This window comes from Lepisosteus oculatus, chromosome 2 (genome assembly GCF_040954835.1).
Source record: "Lepisosteus oculatus isolate fLepOcu1 chromosome 2, fLepOcu1.hap2, whole genome shotgun sequence".
Classification (NCBI taxonomy): domain Eukaryota; kingdom Metazoa; phylum Chordata; class Actinopteri; order Semionotiformes; family Lepisosteidae; genus Lepisosteus; species Lepisosteus oculatus.
The window spans coordinates 46,160,801-46,179,949 of record NC_090697.1 but is presented as its reverse complement, the minus strand read 5'-3'; the positions used below and the strand labels follow the sequence as shown (position 1 = coordinate 46,179,949).

The following is a 19,149-nucleotide window of genomic DNA, read 5'->3' as shown; positions in this document are numbered from 1 at the left end:
GACAGTTTCAGGGATAGCATCAGAACATAAAGGCAAATCAATTCTATGTTAACACCTATTTCACCAACAATTTTATTTAGACTGCAGACATAACAAATGGAGCTGGCAGGAGACTTCCTAGGAAAGAAAACATATTGGGCTTTAGGTAAAAAAAGTCTCATCCCAATGTGAAGTAAGCCATCTTTCAGGCTTTTGTATTCTATACAAAGAAACATCCAAGAGGCATTTTAGTTATTTCTTGCTAATGTTAGAAATGTTTTTGCTACAGTGGAAATCTTGCTAAACAAATCGCTATTGCAAATGATATCTTTTGATAACCTGATAACATGGGCTTTCACTCTGCTGTAAGGGTTTTCAGTCACCAAAACAAATGGAAATCTAGCTCTGTTGTTGGGCATTATGCCAGGTAATAACAGCATGAATTGCATGTCAGATTGCATTGTTTATTTATGTCATTTTTCCTACAACACCATCTTGAAGAAACAGTATTGCTTTGCCAGACAGTTCCCATCATCTTGCCAGGAGACCTACTAAATAAAGGCCCTCATTAGCTGAACTGTGATGGATTCGAAAGAAAACCAATTAATTTTGTGATCTCTTAATTTTAGAGATGCCTTTACACTCAGCCATTTTATCTAGTGCTCATCTGTCCTCCTTGCAAATTAGATTTCCAATACATCTGCAGTGGAATTCATGGGACATAAAGGGAAATAAATATATGTACTGTAGAGCACAATATGGAATACATTTTTGTAGGTCTTTATCCTAAAATGGACTTCCCCTTACTACCCTTTTTCTTGTTTAATCTTCAAAGTACGTTCAGGGGATATTTAAGTCTGTATTTATAATGTACGGGTCTTGCTAAAGTTTCCTTTTGAAGAAGCAACTTAACATCGGCAATTATACACAGAGGACATGGTAAAGTTGCAGAAGACTAACGTTCCTCAAAAGATTAATTCATCGTTTGGATAAAGGAGTGGTTAATGGCTAGAAAACTGAGAATACAGATAGGGGGTGAATACTCAAAATGGGGATGTTGCATTTATTAGAGCACAAAAGGTATCTGTATTGACAATTCCACAATTTAAATCAATGACCTAAAATCTCATATGGTTAGCATTCTAAGTTTGTAGATTAAACCAAGATAGGGGGATTGTCAAACATTGAAAAAGCTACAAAAGAAATTTCAAGAAAAGTTAAAAAAACTCAAAAACTGGGCAAATATCTAGTGCAATCATATTTAAAATAGAAAAATGCAGAGTATTGCATGCAGGCAGCAAAACAAACTATAGATATGAAAAGAAAACAATTAGCTTGAAGATATTACCAATGAAAACAGCTCAGGAAGTTATGTTCACATAATTTTCTAATTAAGACAAAGTGCAGAAACAATACAAAAAGCAGCCAATGTAAGGATATATACTTTAATTTATCTATACAGTATTAGAATACTGTGTTCAATTTTGGTCACCTAATACAAAAGGAAAAGGCCACAAGGAGACCTGATCAATGTATTTAAAATTCTCAAAAGCACTGGCTAACTCAACACTGTTTCTTTCCGAATTTTTTTTTTATCAGACTACTCAAAGAACAAAGTACCGTTTTAGATCAGTCCTGAAACTTTAGCACAAGACTTTGGGACTGGCTATCTTCTAGCACTTCTTATTGATAACAACTGTTGTATAAATAAAAAAAGAAAAAAAACTGCAACGCCAAGGTCAACCTTTCATCAAATCTTGTTTGAAGCTCGATAAGACCCAACTAAAATTTAAATTAATTGAATGAACATATTCTAAAATCATATTCCAGTTCACTGATCATTGTATTTCACATCACCGATGGGTCATCACTGACTACTCTCTGCAACATACTTTTCACACACAAATACACAAATCTGTTCAGTCCCAGCTTTTATACTCAGCCAGTGACTTAACACTCTTCTGCTACATTCTGTGTACTCTGTGCTTATACTTTTTATAATTTCATCCTATAAGCAATGTACATTTCCTAATAAACTTGTTTTTGTATCTACAATTAATCTCATCCATCTTCAGCATCTGTGTTATCTGTGTGACCTGTAAAATAAGTGAATATGTGAACAGAAACATGAATATACGAAACTTCAGAGTGAGAAAGATTTACATTTTAGGCTCTCTTTTCTTGCAATCATGTTGACAGAAATCAAATATTATCATGATGTCACATCAAAATAAAGATATCAAGGCAGATGTCTACCCCCGAAAAGTGCGTCATTAAAAACATTTAAAGATAAAAGGATCTTAAAGAACAAGCACCTGCATTATGTGATTCATGACACAAAATGGCTTTTTCTGTCACTTAATTTTTAGCCTGTAGATGCCAAGAGTCAATTTTATCCTCAAAACTGCTTCTCTCTGCTCTCTCTGGTGGATTAGATTTTTTTTCAGGACAATTTTTATTTTGTATTTCAACAAACTGTACAGATTGCATTCGGAGAATTTTAAGTTCACTTAAAAATTGTTTGGGTTTATCTATGATAAGCGCATGAATTATAACTTATTTTATCAGACAGAAAAAAATTACTTTGTGAATGCTATACCCTAAATCTCAATTACAAATTTAAACCTATACCAGTGAAAGTTTTTCCACAGATAGGTTTTTTTAAAATGTGTACACCATAAAAAGCTTAAAATTAATAAAATTTTCAAAAGTAATGTCATTTCAGGCAGGCAATGATCCCCATTTTAACCTAGGATCAAGTTTCATTTTCACAAGTCATGAATTGTGAAGTGCTTTTCTCCCTTCAGTGTCTGGGAATATAAACAGTTACTATGCTCTCCTCTTGTATGCACTGGACTTCATGGAATATTGATAGGTTTATATTACATAAATTAAATCACTTTACTTGCCAGGATCCCCAGATAATTTCAACTTATATGGGTATTTTCCAAACATTTCCTTCCTGAAAAGAGCAATTACCTCAGAGCATGTGATCTCTAGGCACATTTGTATACTGAATGCTTTTTAATATACCATGCTTATGGCCAATAGAAAGAGTTGGTCTGGTGTGTTTTAATAAACCGTGCCAAATTAGAATATTTATATATGCTTTTAGACATGCTGGAGAACACTAAAACCAGCACAGCATGTGTTTTTTTACTGAACCTTTACTTGGTCTTGCATTCATACCTGCAAAAACAATTCTTGACAAATTATACTGAGAGGAATTCAAAACATCAAATGCTGGTTCAAAAACTTGTTTGTTGCTTTTTAATGCCATTTTGCATATTTGATCAAAATCTGATAGACACAGGGGGTAACATGCATGGTTAAATGTTTTTGTCCTCTGTGACAAACGTAAACAAACATTAAAATACATCCCAGAAGATAAAGTTACAATAACTGGCTCTGTATCATGGAGGATCTTGAAAAACTGCAGGTTTAAACCATGAGGCTCATTCTTTCTGTGCTTAGAAGCTGTCGTTTCATAAACTGCGAGGGGATAAGGGAGTTTATACCCATTAATTTTCAATGCAGATTTGGGATTAAGAGGGATGGCTTAAGGGCAAGGCAAAAGGTCAAAACAGTTTCATACCTGCTGAGCTCTATTATAACCATGTTTGTGCCTATTCCATGAAAGCAGATGCTTTGTCCTGAAATGATCATGAACACTGTGCAGAAACCATGTGTTTGTACCCTGTATTAGAAATGAAGTGAGACTGGGCTCACTCTAACGACTACTGCAACTCATAAAAACACACTTCCAGATTTCAGACACTAAACACTTTCCTTCTCTGAGCTGCCTCTTATCTGTGAGCTCAGTGCTGCGTCTCCACATATACTAAACCACAGCATTTAGCCATTAAATTTGGTTTATTATTCAGTGCCTTACACTCTGGCGGTCAAGACCTCAGTGTTTTTCTGCTCTATGCATGTGTCAGGAAAAGCAGGCAATGAGTGCAGCTGTTAGAGATGGCCAATACCACTTTGGTTCAATTAGCATCAGTTACACAAATTCAGTTGCTCGGCGCACCACAGTACGGTGCCTTTCAACTCCTGCAGGACACAGTGTTTACACCCAGACACCAGTTGATATTACATCAGCCTTGTTACCTAGGAATTTGCATCCGAGATGATCTCAACACTGCCCTACACAGCGGTTTCTTAATATTTGCAGTGCATTACTTCTCCATTAAGCACAGCTCACGGAAGAGCCTTTGTATGCTAGCTAATGGAGGAAGGTCATATGCGGGGCCTTCCCCCCCCCCTGAAAAAAGAAAGCGAAGGATGAGAATGCATCTCATACTCGATTTTCAACTTCAGAGTCGCAATCGCAATTTGGAATTTTATTAGTCTGATTTTTGTTATTTTATTAACTTGCCATCTCCAAGTTTCAATTTCCTCTTGCACTGGAAACAAAATGTGTATTTTGCAGATGCACAAAAATGAAAAACAATAATGCCCTCATAGTACACTTACACAGTTCATTAGAGCACATTAAGAACAGTATCGCATGATACAGCTTTGTTATTTTCCTCAGTTGCTACAGCCATGTTAAAGCCAGATTCTCTTGGCACACAGTGAAAGCATTAAACAGTCCCAATGCGCTTAATGCAAGGTAACAGAGGTGCTTATAATGTTAAAAAAACACAAATGTATATAAGGGTGGTGGAACCACACCTTTGCAAAGCTTATATAAAGAGAACTGTGGTGTGTAACAGACATTTTAATATTTGTAGGTGCATTTGCTGCCCCGATTACAGATGGATTAAAACAAACGTCATTAAATTGAAATGACAGAGTGTGATGGCAGATCCAGGCAGACATGCCCCTCAGCTGACACTGAAAGTGTACTCGTGAAGCACAGCAAGTGTCCTCTGCCACCCACTCTGAGGCCACAAAGGCACACTGAGGGAAGACAGCCAAAGACGACATACTGATTGAAGCGGTTTTATCTGTGATGTCCAGCAGCTTTGGAACCCTCTTCCTGAAAAGCATGTAAATTCATACCCTCTACCAACTGTATCCTGTAATGTTGCACTCTCTGGTGCCAATGTGCTCCGTTCTAAAAAAAATCTGGCATTTTCAAACCGCTAGGGCAAGTTAAAAACTGGAATGTCTAGATAACGACACTGAGTAACTAAATGTCTGTTTAAAAAAAACTAGCAAGAAAACAATTTCAGCTTTGAGTCACTGGCTCCTAAGCTACATGGATAGTGATACTGCTGTGACTCCTGAGAACATTAACACTAAGGGTACTTTACCTTTAAATTGAAGCAACTTGGAACATTTTCCATTGTGTTTATGGCAGAACAGGGTTCATTTGCATTTGAGGACGGATGCGTTCATAAGATAAAGAGCTTTAGAGAAGAGACACACCACAATCCCGCTGCTCATTCCAACTGTATTTGCCTGCTGGTTAGAGTGAAAAGGCAGCACAGCAAAACATCAATAGGGAGCCTCAGTCAGGAAAGATTTTCTAATAATAGAAACCAGCAATTAAACTAATTCCAGCCAAATGGTGAAGTGGGCACACATGCACTGAACTGGAGAGGTGATGGTTGAAGGGCCAAGCTACTAATGACTTAATCACATAGTGAACCACTTTAGAGTATGAAAGATGCACAAAACAATTCCGATGTTGCACGATAGTAAAAGGGAAAAAAAATGTTTGCTTGCTATCGTTCCCTGACATGTCAGATTCAAAACCAAGTAGGTGTATGAACTGGCAACAAAGCCTGATGAATACAATCTTACTATGCAGAACACTACCAGCCTTTCTAATGCACAAAATCAGGACATTGCCGGGTATACATCTCTATATAACTGGTCATAGCTCACTTTTTTTTTACCATTGCCCTTTCTATTGCAAATTAAACATTTCAATCATGTTCTCACCGTATACATAACGCATATTCATATAAGCTTGTTCATCATTATCAGGAGGTCCCAATTCCAGGACTCAAAAAAACATCACATGTATTAAGGGTGACAATCAATAGTTGTGATACAACACAACTTATTTTATCCAACATGTATAAAACCTCATGTTACCCAGCTCTTCGCCAACAAATGGCTTAATATCATAATATACCGTAACACACACACATAATGCACAACAACCTTTCAAGGATAACCCACACCTTAACCTTAAGCAAGAGATGGACATGTTACTTTATAATGATTTCCTGAACAAGGTAAAAGCTGGCTCTTGCACAACTTGCAAATCTCTACAAACAAAAGTGAGACACTGGAAATGCCAAAATGCCAAAATTCGAATGCCAAATACCAAAACCTCACTACAAACCCGTCTTCCTAGTGTGACACATAAGGGCGTTTGGGTACCATTGCAAGTGAAGTGTTATATAGGCAGGGTCTCAGGAAAACACAGACATTTGCAGCTGTAAAGTATAAAACAGTGCAGTTTATTTATAGAATATTAAAACACAATACAAACCTATACTCTTAGCTAGTGCTGGGCGATAATTCAATAACGATAATTATCGCAATATAAATTTCCGCGATATAATTTTAACAAAAGTTCGATAAATGTTTGATATATTTGTTTATGCTTTTCGCATGACATGCGCATGCGCAAAAAATACTGCACGAGTGTGAGTGCATGTTGCAGACTGGGCAGCTAATGTGGTGTTGTTTACCCACAAGGTGGTGGCTGACAGGATTGTAGTTAAAGTGGAGAAATGAGCGACACTGATGCAAATGTAGTGCTGCCAACGACCAGCTCGAAGGACAATGACATAGTTGACAGAAAAGGTCATTCAACTTTGGTAATTTGGAGATATTTTGGCTTTTTACAATCAAACATAAAACAGAGCACTTTAAACTTTGCAGTCTGTCTGAGCCATCTTCTATGTGTGTTTTATCACACTGTAGTATTTAATTTTTCTATTAAGATATTTATTTTGTAAATTTTACTCATGCATATTTTGACATAAAAAATACTTGAATACTCTCTACCTCAGATTTGTTTAATGTTTCTGCTGTTCGGCAAGTGTTTGTTGTGTTCTTAAAATAAAGAGTTGTTTAATTTACCAATTAACTATCTTCTTTCTTTAACTTTCACTCAGGGAGAAAAAATCTGCCTTTAAACTTGAAAGAAATAATGATTTGACATTTATCGTGATAATTATCGATATCGACTGATATGAACATTTTTACCGTGATAATGTTTTTGGCCATATCTCCCAGCCCTACTCTTAGCAACTGATTTCTTAAGTCCATTACTATAAACACTGGGCAGCTAAGATGTTTACACCATAATGTATTTCTCCCTGAAACCAAAGTTTCTCGCAAAACTCTTTGAAAACTAAGTTCCACAGTCCCACGGTTCTTTCCAAGCCTACTACCCTCTGACATTATGGAAAAATAGTGCACTGACAGGATAAAGCTGACTGGGCACAGTTGATTCAACAGGTAATCTGTTGAATGCCAAGCCTGTGAAGAAAATAAAACAAAAGAAGAAACCAGTATATTCCACTACCCAACAGAACAATGGCTCTGTGCAGCTTTTAAGTGGAAAGCTGGGATAAGTCAGAAGAATGTGACTTGACGTCTGGAATGTTAGAACCAAGACTTCACAGTCCATCAAAGACAGACCTCATTCTATCATTGAGTTTACGAGTCATGACACTTCACCGAGAGTAAAAGGGAAGCACATCTCTGATGGTCTGACTAGGAGTATCTAGTCACCATAGAACTCCATTTTCAGTGGTTGAAGACAACCTGACGCAGAGCTACACTACATAAAATCCTGAGACCTTACTTCCTGTTCTTCATATGGTCTCATATTTACACGACCACATTCCAGCTGGACAACACAAGTCCTCGTGCTACTTATGTAACAACAGCTTTCCTTGGTGGGATGTGCTGGAATGAGGTGTGGCATCTTAGGCTCAGCATCCAGGAAAAACGCACATGTTTTTCCAAGCTCTACAAGAGGAAAGGCATATACTGTACTCCCACATGCAACCTGATCCAAAGCAGGTGTCGCAGATTGTACTGCTTCCAGTGAAGGTCATACAAACTACTAGCTTATAACTTTCATAATAGACACTCTGGGTTGACATGTTTATCAGTATATTTAATTCACCTCTGGCACATCTAACGAAATGTCCATGTACCTGCAAAAAAGTTGAGTGACAAGTTTCTTTGGATGCTCAAAGTTCAAGTTACACAAAATGGAAATGGCATTTGTCTTCTTTGTTCACAAAGAAACTAGAAAAGGTTAAACTTTAAAAGCTTCCCTAAGTTATGATTTAATGCAAAGAAGACTGCAGATAGATGGCAGTGAAGCAGCAATTCTTATTTAATTAACTACAGAAATAAAAGTTGCAAAGGATTTAAAAAAGGGCTCTTGGTGGCTTTGGCAAGAAGGCAGGAGAAACAGGCTTTTTGATGAGCAACACTTCCTGGGACAGTTCATGTCTACAGACTGTCTGGAAGATGATCTTAAGCTGCAGGTCACAGTTAATTATCCAAAAGCTGACCACACAATGAAGAACCTGCAGGGTGTGGAAACTTACTCCACCTGGTGACATCACAACCAACCACCAAATGTAAGTTTGTGGGTTAAAAAGTACTGCACAACTTTCTGAGCTTGCTCTCACTCAAAGACTGGAAACTTGGCAAACAGACAATAAATCCTCATAAACTTAAAACTTTTGTCAGAAAAGACTGGTTAACAGAGAGCACATATGTAAAACAGAATTCTGCCCAAGGTCTTCCACATACACTTATATTATGAAAGTATCAGCTATGCCTGGAGACAAACAGAGTTTCTCCCCACCTGTCTGACTTGCCTGAACCACATTCTGACTTTGGGCATGAACATTTACAATTTGGTTTAGCTCAGCACTGACAATGAAGTCCCTCCTGGAGAACTGTCTGCCAACAATGTGCCAACAGAACTCTCTCCCTCACCATCAGCAGCCTTCTCTCTTTCTGCAGGGGAGTTCCAAGAATCCATTGTTGTTGGATGAGTATAAATTAGTATTCAATGTTATCGATCTCAAGCACTATCTTATCCTAAACACATTTTGATACCAGTGAATTCGCATTAGTAAAAGTATTGACTCATCTCTGAGTTTCTGAATGTTGAATACCTATTCATGAGTAAGAAATTGTAACCAATTAGAATTGTTTAATCCTTATATTTTTGTATCGCTTTCTAATCCTGATATATTTTTGAATTGTGGTAACTCTCAAGTAAACAAGCCACCATTTTATAGTCCAGGCAGATTGTTTCAAGTATTATTATTAGTATTCTTGTTGTTTTTGTTGGTTTAATATGCATGTTTGTTCATATCAATAAAACTAATTATTGTATATTTTGAAACTGCGTGCATACTGCCTATTATTCTGTCGATTGATTCTGATTAGCCAATAAAAAGCTCATACAATTTACTGTTCCAATTACTAAGTTGTGCCAGTAAAGTCATACAACACCACAGCAGCCTTTGGTCCACAGTTCATACATTTTCTAACCATATCCATCCAGGGTACGTGATCAGGGGAGACAGGGGAGACAAAGCCTATCCCAGCAAGCAATGGGTGAAAAGGGTGATACATCCTGGACAGGATGGCAGTCAATCCCAGGGCAGACAGTCACAAACACAACCACACTTACACCAGGGCCAGCATTTTCCCAGAAACCAATTAACCTACAGGTTTGTTTTTGGACCAAGAGAGGAAACCAAAATACTTGGTAAAAACCCACATGAACATAGAGAGAACATACATGCAAACTCCATGCAGATAGCACCCCAGGTGCAGAACAGAACCCAGGGTAATTCTAACCACTGTGTCTTCCTTTTGTCCAGTCGTGTTCACAGACTATGTAACTACTGTATAATTGACTGTAGCACATTGTGGTTACTATCAGGTTCAGAGAGCACATTGTAGAGCACTATCTTTAAGGGTTTCCTGGTCCAGACCACATGGACTAAAGTTTTAATCTAGACAGATCACTGCTTATGTACATTACACCCAAATTACATGCCTGGTCTTCTCAAACAGCTCTGCCAAACCTAATTTTGTTTCATCACTGCTTTAAAAAAAGGCCTCCGATTACTGTTTTGGTGGCCTTCTAAGCTGAGTGCTTAGAAACGTCCATATTTCTTGAATCTGTGACCACAGAGGTCTTAAACATTAAGACATAAAGCAATTAGTTCATGCTAACAATTTAATGAGGAACGTTTATAATATGTTTATCACTGTTTAAAAAAGGTTCGCTTATTTGCTTTTACCTGACTTCCACCTGACTGGCAGAGACTCTTATCAGCTCACCATGATATTGAGCTCCTAGTATTCTATTATGGTACTACTGACAAATACAGAAATGGACATGAATTAATTTGATACTAATCAATAAATGAAGGCTGCTTTTTGAACACAGCAGTGGCTTGAAGTATTGAGTGCCTTAGTATCATCTTCTCTTTCTACAAGTAGCTGCCAAGAAGCAGAGCGGAGATAGTGACTGAAGCAAGCCCTCACATAACTGGCAAGACAAAGTAAATCCTAGGGTCAATGCAGAGCTCACTTTCATTCAAGAAAAAATGGAAATTTCACTATGCCCAAGAAACAATACTGACTAGCATTGATCCAAAATGCTTGTGAAGATCCACATTTTCCACACCATGTTATTTATCTGCTTCTGACGGGGCAGCAGAAAGCCATTTTGCAAACTAAGACTAAGCAAAACCTACAGAAAGAGAAAGCTGAGGCTATAGAAAATGACCAGAATCCAAAAGAAAGATGCGAGACATAATAATTACTAATAAACAGAAATTTAAAGCATTTTTACAAACTGCAAAAGGGTTAGGGTAATGGTTAGTTTTCTTATCTTTACTGTCATGTCAAGCTGATTGAATGCAAATGTGGATTAACAAATGTAAGTATTCAAGTCGGGATAAAAAAATCAACAATGAAGTGATTTAACACAAAATCATTTAGTCCTTTTCTCCAAGCAGTGCAGTATGCTGGTTACTTCCAATCCTCCACCACACAGTGGTAGTTTTTTATGCTTGTTATTCCAGATGATTACGCCTAAGGAAGGTTTTGTTGTGCAGAATATGGAAATGCAAGATAAACTCCAAGTTCAATTCAACAAAGTCAGTACAAGATCTTAAGCTTTAGACAAGATTCTAACTTTAAAAAAAGAGAGCATTTCACTTGCGTGCATTATGAAGTCAGATAAAATGGCACAATACGCCAAGGCTCAGTGAGCTTTGCTCTCAAAGGAGGTTTAATAAGGGTCTGCTTTCAGGCTGAGAATCCCATAGCAATATTTTAGTTTGATTGGTCATTAGTAGATATATACTAGGGGAGTCACTGAGTCTTAAGAAGGATGATAGGACATTACTGCTAGAGATAACCGCAAGCGTTTTTAATGCTGCTGGTGGAAGCATGCTACCCATCAGAATACAGATCCCTAGTGAACCATAAGCGTTTAAGGCAACGTTTAGGACATGTCTGGAACACTGCAAAATCTTGAATGGCAAGCTTTGGTATTCAAACATAGTTAAATTTTACAGCCTTTATCATTTATCCTTTGGTCTTCAAGGGACTACATTGCTGTTAAAGAATTATCAGTCAGGATTTGTGTGTTTGGGTATATTTGCATCAATTGATTAGCAGCATTAATTTAATTTTTGTTTCGCTGCATAAACTGGTTCTGCTTACTGTTTTGCAGTGATTCCAAGTCAAATAAGTAACAAGTCCACTTGCTGCTCACCTAATGACTTTCTTATAAGGTGAGAATGTGACTACTATGATGAAGATGCCCCACTCGCCAGACCTGAGCCCCATTCGATGGATGAGGTGGGACAACATGGCACCAGCGAAGGGACACATGCTTCTCATGGGAATAATTCTCATGAGAATAATGGGACAGAGTTCACAGGATACCTCATGTTGACGGCAAATATTTGTCAACAAAAATTCCTTTATGTCATGTCCATTTGAGAAAATGTCCATGTACCTGCAACCAAAAGGTTTTAATCGCCTGATAACTTCCTAATTTTGTTGTCGTTATAAGTGATGTTTCTTGTGAGGCCCAGTATATTTTTACATAGAGGCAAACCATTCTTTAACAATCATCTGTATCGACAAAAGTGTTCAAAAAGGGGTTTTTGCAGGAACCTGTTCTGCTGGCGTCTCCCGCCCCCAGGCTGCCATTCTCTTGCTGCGGCCCCAGGGTCTTCAGGATGACCTGGGTGGCTCCCAGTCTGGGCAGGGTGACATGCACCAGGGAGGGCAGGTTGTTCTTCTTGGCAAAAGACTGGCTGGTTTCTCTCCGTTTCCGCAGAAAGCCCCCTTCCGGAAAGAGAACAATCCACTTGCGGTCCCGGCTGTGGTAGTACTTGTCTAAATGATCCTTGAGGAAGCTCAGCTGCTTATCCCGGTGTGCTTTACCCTGCAGGCAAAGGCACAGTCTGTGAGACCAGCTCCCTACCGGGTACCACTCCTTTATCGGTGTCGAACAAAAGGTGCTCTGGCTACGGTTATGAACACTCGATTTTTGGCTACAGCAGCAAATGTAACAAATAAATGAGGATTCTTCAGCAAAAGGCTTTTCACAAACAGACGCAAACTTTGGAAAAAAGCTTTACACCATCCTTGTAACAGGGACTTTTTTAAAAATAAAATAATGTAGTAGATGGTAATAGGTAGTAAAAGTTCTGTAATTTCCATCATGTTACTTGATAAAACAAAAGCTTGGTGATATACTGAGGAGAGACAGTGGCAGAGGGTGTTGGGACTAGGACTGAGAAAGACAGAAAAACAGAGAACAAAAATGAAAGAGTGTGGACGAAAGGAAAGCAGACAAGAGATGCAACAGCTTATAGTGGCAGAGAAATACACCAGGCATGTGAAGCATGTCAAGTCGGCTCATAAGGAATGTGAGAGAGCAGGGTGCTGTTACACTCCCACTGCTTAGCAACAGCAGGAGCTGTGCCAGTGCCTTTCCTGAGAGGCGTGTGAGACCCCCCCACCAGAGACAGCGTACACACCCACAGTGGACTTTACATAAGTTCCCACTGGCAACACAAAGAGGGAAGGTCCACAACATTGCATTTGAGGCCAGCCTTGAAATCCTCAGGACATTTCTGTAAGGATACTATTGCTGTTGCTTAATTTTTTTCCACAAATCGTAAATGGCTTGCACAGAACATCGTTCCTATCCAGGGCAAATTTTAAGAAAAGGCTGGCATAACCATCCGGTTCTCGAGGCCTGGAATCTATCACTTAGTCTTGTAAGTAAGTCCTGAGAGATGCGCTCAGTCTCCACACAGGTTCACATGTAAAATGGCAGATTCCCACTTTGAAATTTCAGGTCTGGTCCACCTGCAGTTCTACTCTCTTACACCTGCTGGCCACACGATTAAGGGATTTTGCCCAAGCACAGCACCAAGAAAGCCGATACCTTACCTGTCTTATAAAGAAATCGCCATGGATTAAAGACACAAGGCCAAAATTTGTGTATTTGAATATATGGTCCATTAACCACATCATCTTTCGGACCACCTAAAAGAGAGAACAAGGGATTAGCGACGCCCCCACCACCACCACAAAGGTAGTCTTCCATTGCCACCATCTGTGGCAGGAAAGGTTTTCAGATGAGTGGTTGTTTAGTTTTTACTGGGAGCATTTGCAAATTTCGTTCAACTTTAAATTCCTGAAAACACATGCCAGTCTGATTAAAAGGCATTTAAAGCCCCGGTAAGATGTGTTCAGCGATGAAAAAAAAAAAACACAAACACACATCTCTTTTCAAATGAAATGGGCAAGGGGAAGAGTTTCCTTCAATGGAGGCTTGTTACTTCGTAGAGGAATAAGAAGATAATTCAGGCACATGAAGGGAGAAAAGGCTTTTTTGTTCCTGTACACTAGGATACAACTCCTATAAAATCCATATTCCAATGAAAGCTGCTTACTAGTTGCAATTAGTAATCCCTGGTGGATGAGATGAATGCTTCTTCAATTCAGTCATCAAAGTGCATTATCTTTGTTTCATTTTGTAATGGTGATGCGGAATCAGGACCCCAGTGCTTAATCAGCTGATAATTACATTGGTTGTGTGCAGTTTGTGCCTTGTTTCTTCACCATATAGAGTCTTGAGCCCCTAAAGAATGTCATTTCAGCAGCGAGGCAAATTCAGTTGCCGTATCAGCGATAGAAGGTTCCAGCCTTTGGGCATACTTGGAAGTTGCGCAGGTACATTTCAATTAGCAAATGATAAAGATATAAAAACATGACGTCTTATGCAAATAATTAGTTAAATTTAGTAACCGGGATCAGAGGTGCAACAGAACGGAGTCTGAAACGCTCAAGTACTGTTGGCTGCTGGTGCCCGCTCTTCACAGAGAGCGTTAATACTGTAAGAGGAGCAGGAGTGAGTAGGGACCCAAGCTGGGATATCTGGCTGCAATGTGGTACTTTCTGTTTGTCTGCAGACGTTAAAGAAACAAAGCCCTACTTATCAAGAGACAGACACATACCAGAGAATTTGCTTCAGTATTGCTCGATTTAAAGTTTGTTAACTTAAAGTATCACTTAGAGTGGAAGGAGTGCTGCATTTTTAAAAGACATCTTTTAATCTGGACAGCAGTTTCATATCTTGACATCTTTGCAGATTATCCCTGTAGCTGCATACCATCTTGTATTTTCACCAGCTATACATTTTCACGGCACAGTAGCAGAGGTTTTGGTTCATAAATATAAACACACAACAAAAAAATCATAGTAGTTCAGGTGGGTAGCTGCGTCAGCATGCGTAGGCTGCAAAGGAACAAGTAATAGGTTTATTCCATGCTGAAAAAAAGAAGAAAGAACACATTTCAGCAGTGGAGCCTTCTTCTCTTTCTTTTTTTTCAGCATGGAATAAACCTGTTACTTGTTTACAAAAAAATCATATATTTGTGTTCTTCACAGAGGAATCATCAACCCGTACAATATCTGTGTTGCTCTATCCTTTTAGACGATGAAACTGGGCATTTTACAAAAAAATCTTCTCCTGGAGTCTGTAAATTGTGCTTAATGGAAGTCATTTATTTAAAGAAGTCAAAAGAAAACAGAAAGGATAAAAAATTGCCATTTACAGGAATACATAGTTTTTTTTCCCCTATGTTAGATTATAGTAGAGGTTATAGTAGACGTTTCTTCTTGTTACAAAGTCTCACTGCTAATTATGGTTTATACTGCCACTACTGAAACATTATATTAAATATGACACAATTGCACATTGTTGTGATACTTTCTTGTTTGTTGTTTAGTTGACACATTGTAAATTTCACCCACATAAGAAGTACATCTAGAGCAGAAATACTGTAGTGTTGTAGTACTGAACTTGTCATACTCATGTTCAGATATAAATATAGAGAAGAAAAAATAGATCCTAGTAATAAAAAGGTAAGTGTTTATGCTCTGCGTTAGCAAATATACTGTACAGGGGATTCTGGCTTATTTACAGTAGAAGGATATGCACTTCAATTCCCTGCCTGCAGTTAATTACATTAAGTGAACTATTGATTGCAAACGAATGGCCGTCTTCAATTTTAAATGGGTTCAATTCCAGTTTGTGAGCCAATTCCAGGCTCTGTCTTTCGGAGACTAGAAGAAACGACTTTTCCTGCACTTCTGCATAAGCACCACAGGTGCAGGAAAAAAAGTCTAGTTCCTGGGGCTCACTGTCATTGAAGACATTGACTCACTCTCTAAGCTATAACACTAATTCAATGAAGCTTTACAGCTAAGGTCTGAATTTCTGTGGTTCGTAAAAGTTCTTAAATAAATCAGATCAACCAGTTTACAATCAAAATCTAGTTCTGAAACCATTCCCAAAACATTTTATGTGACCCCTAAGTTGCAGACTTAAAGTACTGGAACCAGACATCATATTTAATCTATTTAATAACTGCAATGATGATAATTTTTAAACAGTCATTGTGCATAATCTGGAAGTAGAAAGAGGAATAATTAAATAAGTGGTGGTTGCAATTAAGTGCAAACAAATGGGAACTTACTCTAAATGACTTGTACACACCCTAAATGCTTAAAGAACGTATTCAAGAAAAGAAACACCCTTTAAAAGTCTGTAACAAATGTAAGTAGCACTTAAGGGCACTGCTGAATACGGACACAAACACACTGCTGTAAATGGATTAAAACTGTTTGCTTTATCTTGCAGGTAAGCACATACTTTTTTATAGAGTAAAAATGCAAGAATTGTGGCTACAGCACAGATGCACCTGTGAGTGATTCTGTTACTCTGACAGAGCCCAAAGCCAAGGAAGAGGCAGGGAGAAGCATGAATACCGACTTAAAACCTACCGTTCCCTTGTCCTGTAGGCACATCATTAGGGTGCACACATCACCCGTTGCTTGATGGTTGACAATTACCATGGCTTCTTCTTCTGAAATAGGCTTCACGTCATCTCCCCACTCCGTTACTGGAAAAAGGAATAACCAAGGTCAAACAAACCCATTCCTGTTTCTGTATGCCACAGTTACAATTGGATTGTCTGTACAGTTCTTTTGGGACTCACCAAAACAAAAAATACCTACACACTCTACTGTATTGTCCGCACTTTTATAACTGCAAAACAAGACACATTATACTGTTTAATGTTTCCAGACTTTTCTTCCTGGCCTTGCATTAGAAACAAATGAATCCCAAACACTTGCTGTATCATACTCCTGTTTTCCTAATAACAAACACAGACCACATTTTGAAACTGACTGTATCAGTCTTGCTAAGGAGCTTTTATAATCGATCCAGGCTTCAGTTTTATTTGTAAAACAGTGAGTGGACACTGAACCAGGGAAATCTGGCTACAGTGTGCTGCTGTGTGTCCACATATCTAAAAGAAACAAAGCCCTTCTTATCAAGAGACAGACACCAGTACATTCAGGGAATTCATTTCAGTATTGCCCGGTGTGAGGTTTAACTTAAATCTTTGTAGCAGTAGACGAAGTGCTGCAGGTTTTAAAAGACAGTTTTTTATTCTGGGACAGCAGTTTCTTATTTTGACCTCGGTTTCTTCCTGAAGCTGCGCACTGTTGTATTTTTTAAAACACCACAATTAATTAGGTATTTTCACCAGCTAGACAGTTTCACAGCATGGCAGAGTTTACGGTTTGTAGTAAATATAAAAATCAGCATAAAACAATATCAACATTGTTAGAAAGACTATCTGCAGGTAAAAGGTGTTCTACTTTATGTTTTATACTGTATGTTAAAATATAACAATACATTTTACAAAGTTGTTGGCCTAAAAAGACAACACTAGTATTTACAAATTAAAGACAAAACTCCCAATGTAGTAGCAATTCAAACAGTCCTTGGACTTCATTAAACCGACACTGCAATTTAAGCATCAAAAGTGAAGATTCCTAAAACATCTGTTGAATCCAAAAAAACATCAACTCATGCAATAAGATCAGATTAAAATGAAAGTGTTACTTGTACAAGAGACCAAGTGACTAGAGATAATTAAGAAAGTGGAACACTGAAGAAGGATGTCAAGTGAGCAATTTTCCCATTTTTACACATTAACCTAATGTATTGCAAGTGAAAGCACAAGGCACAGAGCTCAAATTCACCGACTTACATGTTCTATTGATACAAGTGGAGGAGAAGCCTGATAACATCCCTCCTAAAGATGCAAAGTAAACTTCTTTCAATTTTGGCCTTAACTGCACAATACCAGAAAACACAGAATAAACTCCATCCCAGTAAGGACATTCACAACCACTGTAAAGAGAAAGGCTATTTACGAAATAACATGATAAGGGTAGCTGGGTCTTTGCAGTGTGTGTCACGATCTCAAAGCATTCACACCAGAACTTCAAAAAGGGTGTAGCTCACACCTTGTTAGGTACACTCAGGATGAAGCTTGGGACTGTCCCATCCTGTCTTGGTTGCCGACAGCCCAGGTAGTAATTTTCAGGACTGCTGCCTGATATCAGGCACACATTTGTGGTCTACAGTAAGTGTTGTTTCTGTGTTCATCAAACGTGGCACGACACTCTACACAGATTCATACATCCTGTACTCCTAGACCATATGAGCAACTTAACTCAGTCGCAAATAACCATTACCTAGAGAGAAGACAGTGGCTGGAGCTCCTCTGCCTTTGTCCACCCTTTTCATTGGCAGATAATGTCACCGGACATCTTGCTGGGCCTGCGCCCATCAAGCCCTTGTAGTACAGCTGCTCAGCCAACAAAAATATCACCCCTTCTGAAGGGACACAGATTCTTCTGATAAGAATGACGACTAAACAAAGCCTTGCAAATGTTTCTTTACCACGACATACATCTGAGTTTCACATCTGATCAAAACAGATTTGTACCGTTGTAAAATCCGAAGAGACGCAAAATTCCCCTCACAAGTTTTCGTCCATTTATTCTCATGTTGATTTGCCATTTCAACGGTTCTTTGGATAGGCTTGTCCAATTAATTTTCTTTTTTGGGGGGTTAGTACCCAAGATCTTTACCAAACTGCCAAACCAGCAGTCGTAATATAAGAACATAAAAGTCACAAATGCAAGGAAGCCATTTGGTCTATCAGGGCTGTATGGCAGGTAATAGTTTGTTAATCCAAGGATCTTTCAAGAAGTGCCTGGATGAGAAGCTGTTGTATCAGTTACAATAACTGATTGGTTAGGTAGCTTGTTCTCTACTCCCACAACCCTTTAATTTGATAGCAAATTTAATACACATGCAGCGTTCAAATAAGTTTACAGAAACACATATCTGGCCACAGTTTGTACAACCTAAAGCCTGACATAAAACCCAAAAAGAAATCCCTCCATGCTTTCCCTATTTGTGCAAAAAATCCAAAATTACCAAAAATTAAAGCAATTGCTGAAATAAAAAAAGTAATTGTACTGCTTAAGAGTAAATTGATCTCTACATGCTCCATCCTAAAGCATATACAGGAAACCATACTGCTTTGGATAATATTAACCCAAACAGAAGTCCAAAATGGCAAACACAACTTGTCCGAACGTTGCACAGTAGCAGTGTACACAAGACAAGAGAGAAAGGATAGTGTACAAAGGTGCAAGAATGTTGAAGAAATTATTGAAGATCATAGAGCCCGTATAAAGCGTAGACCACACTACTTTGGGCAGTAAGCATATGAC

At 38.4% G+C, this 19,149-nt stretch overlaps 1 protein-coding gene across 7 annotated transcripts in view; it reads right to left on the bottom strand.

Moving 5' to 3' along the window:
* lpgat1 (lysophosphatidylglycerol acyltransferase 1) overlaps positions 1–19,149 on the bottom strand; it is a 79,491-nt gene that overhangs the window by 35,857 nt on the left and 24,485 nt on the right. For all 7 annotated transcript variants that reach the window (XM_015347640.2, XM_069178683.1, XM_015347616.2 and 4 more), the window contains 3 exons: positions 16,330–16,448; positions 13,429–13,524; positions 12,139–12,412 (listed from right to left, as the gene is read on the bottom strand). In XM_015347640.2, the coding sequence (XP_015203126.1) occupies positions 12,139–12,412; positions 13,429–13,524; positions 16,330–16,448 (489 nt within the window). The remainder of the gene's footprint in view (positions 1–12,138; positions 12,413–13,428; positions 13,525–16,329; positions 16,449–19,149) is intronic.